At 50.0% G+C, this 5,975-nt stretch overlaps 1 protein-coding gene across 1 annotated transcript; it reads left to right on the forward strand.

The window, feature by feature from the left end:
* Positions 1–2,421: 2,421 nt before the first annotated feature.
* PABPC1L2B (poly(A) binding protein cytoplasmic 1 like 2B) lies at positions 2,422–3,579 on the forward strand. Its single transcript, XM_036840376.1, has one exon. It carries the CDS (start codon positions 2,797–2,799, stop codon positions 3,397–3,399), a length of 603 nt encoding a protein of 200 aa, XP_036696271.1. The 5' UTR covers positions 2,422–2,796; the 3' UTR covers positions 3,400–3,579.
* The last annotated feature ends 2,396 nt before the right edge of the window (positions 3,580–5,975 follow it).

A 5,975-nucleotide genomic window follows, 5' to 3' on the forward strand; every position in this document is an offset into this window, starting at 1 on the left:
AAAGGAGGGACGGAGGGAATGGTTGTTCTGACTCTTTTGGAACTGGTCACAACTGACTGTCTTCTTTTTGTTCTATCAGCTCTGTCTCAGGGGCGCGCGCGCACGCGCGCACGCGCGTGTGTGTATGTGTGCATGCATTTGCATGTGTATTGATGGGTTTCTCTCCAGTTTCGTTGAGATATAATTGACATATAACACCGTATAAGTTTAAGGTGTACAACATAATGCTTTGATATAGGTACACATCGCTAAATGATTACCACAAGAAGTTTAATAAACATCCATCACCTCAGTTAGTTACACTTTGTCTTCCCCTTGTAATGAGAACTTTTAAGATCTACTCTCTTAACCACTTTCTGTGTTGATGTTTAGTTTGTACTCTTTCTAAAGATCTGATCATACCGAGCCCCTCCTTGAATGTACTGAGTGGGCCCCGTGAGCTTGGGTATAGAGTCCAAGCACCTTAGCTTGCTTTTCAGGGCCCCCACACTTTCCAGCGCCATCTGCTGCCATATACTCTTGGAGATCATGAGCTCTGTCCACACCAGATTATTAGGCATGACCAGAAGTGACCATGCATGTGCTAGCATGCTATAGAGCCTTGGACACGGACTGATGCCTCTGTCTGGAGTGCCTTCCCTTCTGCCTCGATGTGGTGGACTGCTACTCATCTTTCAGAGCTCGCCTTGGGGGTTTTGTCTTCTGTGCAGCCTTGCTTGATTCCTACCAGGAATGGTTAGTGGCTGGGTCCTCCTTTCTGGAAGAAGTGGGACTCTAGCCTCTGTTGTCCTCTACTCTAATGGTTGCTCGCTTGCCTATCCCCTCAGCTTTTGGTCTTGTGTGGCCTCTCTGCTCCCACAATACACTCTGCTCACCTTTCCTCACCTTGCCCCACACCTCCAACACATCAACATTCACTGCTCACTTACCACATTGCCTGTCTCTGAGCCCCCAGTGCCAAGTACTGGATAAGGCTTCCGTAAATACTAGCTGGTGAACTGGGATGAGACACCTCATTCTAGAGAGATTTCAGGTTTTGTTTTTGTTTTGAACATGGATGTGCCTTTCTTGGTTCACGTTGGGAACCTCAGCACCTTGAGGGCAGAGACAAGAGCAAACTAGTGCCTGGCTCTGGACCAGGCCCTGTCCCCAGCTCTTGATTTGGCTTACCTCACCTATCATGGAGGACAGCAGTAAGGACAGGGTGTTCTTGATTCCCCCGCTTCCACGCTGCATGAATTGAGACTGGATGGGTGGGAGGAGTTGGTGGGGGGGGGGCTGAAGAACACCAGGTCCCTAGTTCTCCCATAGTCTGGAGCAGGGACAGGGTTTCTAGCCCAGACTGTCCACTCCCAAGGTCAACCTTGGGAGTTGACCCGTCTATTTCCTCTTGCCTCCCGGACCCCTGTATATCCCTAGGGACCAGCAACGGCTCCATAAATATTTGTGGCATGGCATTATGGATGAATGAATACGTGTTCTTGTGTTCTTTATTTCCTCTTCTGCAAGTGTTGCAGAGGAGGGAAAGAGCCGGAAAAGGGGGAGGAATCTCTGAGAAAATGGGTCAGCAGGCTGCAGTGGGAGCTTGCCCCACTTGCCCCAGCTCCAGCTCCGAGTAAGAGTTGCTGCCTTGGTGGCGGTGATGTTGGAGAGCGTGTGTGCCTTGAGGTGGGGAGAACCCCTGAACGTGAGAAAACCATTTTTCTTGGCTTTGTTTAGGACGGGCAAGTGTATTCTCAACGCCACCCACCTTCTCTTGCAAGGTGCTTGATTTAATCATTTAAATGTTCTATGGGGAGAGGAAGGATAAAACAAAACTCCCTAAATCTAACCCAGATTCCCTCGGTCCACATGGAGCCCTTTCCCTGGCTTCCTCTTCAAACACATCCAGCCGATCCGACAGGCTGAGGACTCACACTCCCGCCCCCCAACCTCAAGCCTCCCGCTCCCGCCCCCTCCCACCGTCCGCGGCCCCGCAGCCCCGCAGCAGCCACAGGGGGAACCAAAGAGACAGAAGCCTTCCCAGCTGCCCGGACCACAGACGCCAACACCCCCCGCCCCCCACCACACGCCGCCCGCCCGCGCCCCGCACGCTAGCCCACGACCGAGCGGCGGCGGCAGCGGCAGTGGGCTGCAGGCTGCTGCGACTCGCACCGGTGCGCTCCTGGCAGCACTCGCCATACCAGGTGACTGGGACTCGCCAGATCGGCTGGCCCGGGGTCCCCCGCCCCAGCTCGCGCTCGCGCCCCCGGCCCGGGTTCCGGCGCCCACCCGCCCTCCTGCCCTCTCCCGCCTCTCCGCCCCCCAGCTCGCGGGAAGGGAGGTCGCGGCAGCGGCCCGGGGGCACCGGCGACCGTGGCGACAGCGGCGACAGTGGCGGCGGCGGTGGCGGCGGCGGCTGCGGCGGCGGCGGAGGCTGCGGCGGCGACCGTGGCAGAAGCGGTGGCGGAGGCCTCCGTGGCGGAGGCGGAAGCAGAGGTGGAGGCTGAGTTGGAGGCCGAGGCCTCAGTAGAGGAGGCAGTGGCGGAGGCCACCCTGGGGGAGGCAGCGGCAGCCCTAGCGGGGGAGGAGGCGGAGGCCTCCCTGGCGGCAGCGGCAGTGGCCGTGGTGGAGGCCAGTGCGGCCGAAGCCGCCGCCGCGGCAGAGGCTGCGACGCCCCCCTTGGGGGAGGCGGAGGCGGATGCGGATGCGGATGCAGATGCGGAGGTGGCGGCGGCGGTAGCGGCGGCGGCGGCGGCCGCCGCGGATGCTGATGCGGAGACGGGCGGGGGCTCCGGGGGGAATCCGGACTTTCCTATGGCTTCGCTGTACGTGGGCGACCTGCACCCTGAGGTGACGGAGGCAATGCTGTACGAGAAGTTCAGCCCGGCCGGGCCCATCCTCTCCATCCGCATTTGCAGGGACAAGATCACCCGCCGCTCGTTGGGCTATGCGTATGTCAACTACCAGCAACCGGTGGACGCCAAGCGGGCCCTGGAGACCCTGAACTTTGATGTCATCAAGGGCAGGCCAGTGCGCATCATGTGGTCCCAGCGGGACCCCTCGCTCCGCAAGAGCGGGGTGGGCAACGTCTTCATCAAGAACCTGGGCAAAACCATCGACAACAAGGCGCTGTACAACATCTTCTCGGCGTTCGGCAACATCCTCTCCTGCAAAGTGGCCTGCGACGAAAAGGGGCCCAAGGGCTACGGGTTCGTGCACTTCCAGAAGCAGGAGTCCGCCGAGCGGGCCATCGATGCAATGAATGGCATGTTCCTGAACTACCGCAAAATTTTCGTTGGGAGATTCAAGTCGCATAAGGAACGAGAGGCCGAAAGGGGAGCCTGGGCCAGGCAGTCCACCAGTGCTGACGTCAAGGATTTCGAGGAAGACACCGACGAGGAGGCCACCTTGCGATGAAGACATCCCAGGAGCGAGCCAGCCAGCAGAGCCAAACCTTGGCTCCCACCCGGTTTACAACCCCACCCTTTGCCCCCCTAACCCACCAGCAGTGTATTGTATTGGGAGTGCAGGTCTCTCTCTCTCACAACCGCCCCCCCCCGCCCACTTCCTTCCCTCCATCTCTCCCTCCCTCCGTCTGTCTCAGTCCCTCTCACTCTGTCTCTCTCTGACTTTCTCTCCCCTCCCCTCTCGTCCCTACCCCTCCTCTCCCCTCCCTTCTCCTCCCTTCCCCCAACACCCACCTTGGGTGTTGTGAATAATCTTGCTAATCTGTGCCACTTGACAGGTTAAAGGCTGTCTTCTCCTTGTGGTTTGGTTTAAAAAGCACTTTCTCTCTTTGTTTATTGCACAGGTGATACAATTTCATGGTAGAAACATCAGGAAGGAGAAGGAAATCAGATGAGGGAAACCCAAGAGAGTAATTGCTCCCCATGACCCTACTACCCGGAGACAACCACTTTTACCGTTTCCGTGTGCTGTTTTCCAGGCTCTCTCCTCTCCTTCTCTCTCCCTCCCTTCCTCACCTCCACCCCACCTTCCCTTTTAACACACTGTTATAGAATGGTTCATGTATGTGGTGTTTCTTAATCTGCTTTTTCAAAAACTAAAACCAAACAAAAATCAACCCATTGAACTTCTTTCCATGTTATTCAACAGGCTTCAGAAACGTCATCTTCAGTGCCTGCAGAGTGTATCGATGGACCCTAACATTTCTGTAGTCATTCCTGCATTGTTGGACATTCAGGTGGTGCCTAGTTCTTTCCCTGTGTTTAAACCCAGCACTGTGTATACTCCAATGAGTGAATTCTCCCTTGTCAAGCCAAATCTTCGCTAGCATACCTGATGATCTTAATTGTGGACTTGCAGGATCCACATATGGACATTTTAAAGACTTTTCCTGTGTGTTGCCAAATGGCCCCTTCATAAGCATTGTACCGATTTGCATTCATGCCAGCCAGCTCAGCTAGTAAAAAGAGTATGCCCATTTCCCCTGCACAGTCTCCTGGTCACTGTAATTGATGCGTGTGTGTGTGTGTGTGTGTGTGTGTGTGTATGTGTGTGTGTGTCTTGGCCAGCTTGATGGGCTGCAAATGGTATTTCACTGTCCTTGGTTGTTCTGCTGAATTTAAATACTGTTTTTCACCTCCTTCCCCTGTGCCCACTTCCTGCCCTTTTCCCCATTCTCAGAAAAATAATTCAGCTTCATTGCGGGAAACAAATCACAAAGCGGACAAGTTAACAGAAGGAAATTAATGTCACCTGTAATCAATCCTAATGACCACCCACACCTCCCTGAATCATTTTCATCTGCACCTGCCCAGTATTTTTCATGTGATATATATGTGAATTTTAATGTATATACTGTTTCAATATCGGCTTTTTCACACATAAATATATGATATAGATAGATATAGATGTAAAGATAGATATTCTTGAACTTCCTTTCATGTCATTAAATATTCTTCTAAAATAGTTTCCGTGGCTGTTGTATTCCAGTGGATGGGCTAGATAGAGGAATAGATAGATAGATGTATGCATCTATATCCATATTTAGATATAGATATGGGTATATTTGTTTTCACTACTTTGTCATTATTGCACATCTGGGTGGTTTCTTTGCTTTTTGCTTTCTTATTCAAACTCAAGCTGCTTATATCATAGTGCACAAACCTTGCTTACGTTCAAGATTATTTCCTGAACAAACATTCCTAAAAGAAGAATTGAACGGTTCAAATTTTGAAATCTTTTTTTTTTTGGTTCATTATTAAGCAACTGTTCACAGATATAATTATCAATTCACCCTCATAAGTACAATAACATTGTGAGAGGACCTGGAAACCTGGATGATTTTCTGGACTTGCTATAGCTGGAGCTTTTTTGTTTTTATTTATTTTAAACATTTATTTTCATACAAATAATACAGTATCATAATAGAAACCTTTTTTAATTGACAAGAAAAAAGTCAAAATCACTCCTAATTCTACCACTTGACAAAAAGAAAAACTTTGAAACACAGGAAACATGTACATAAATAATACTTTAAAAATGTAATATGTATTGTTTCATTATGGGATAATTTCACTATAATCGGTCTTTCTTATCATATTTCCAAATTATTAAATATTCTCTAATTTTATTTTTACTTTATATTCTATATTATGAATGAGCTATAATTCATTAAACTTAGCCCCTTGATGTATGCTTATATTTTTCTGCATTTTCCCAGTAAGTTTAACTCTATGGGGAACACATTTGTAGCTGAATGTTTGCTGACATGTGGAGATATTTAATTGACTTCTATAACTTGCCAGTCTGTTGCTAAATGCTTCTTTCATCAAGTTTATGTCCATCAACAGTGTAAGAGATTGCATATTTCCCTGTTTTTCATCTTCTTAAGTAACTTAGTAGTTTTTTAAGTTTGAGAAACTGGTTTGGCTTTGTGGATGTTTCTTTTATTATTTCGTTTAAAAGTGCATTGCTTGGAAAAGAGGGCATACTTATTAAATATACACAACAACCATTTTAAAGAGATT

This window comes from Balaenoptera musculus, chromosome X, assembly GCF_009873245.2.
Source record: "Balaenoptera musculus isolate JJ_BM4_2016_0621 chromosome X, mBalMus1.pri.v3, whole genome shotgun sequence".
NCBI lineage: Eukaryota > Metazoa > Chordata > Mammalia > Artiodactyla > Balaenopteridae > Balaenoptera > Balaenoptera musculus.

Coding starts and splice junctions, on each gene's coding strand:
- PABPC1L2B (XM_036840376.1), top strand. CDS start 2,797: ATGGCTTCGCTGTACGTGGGCGACCTGCACCCTGAGGTGACGGAGGCA.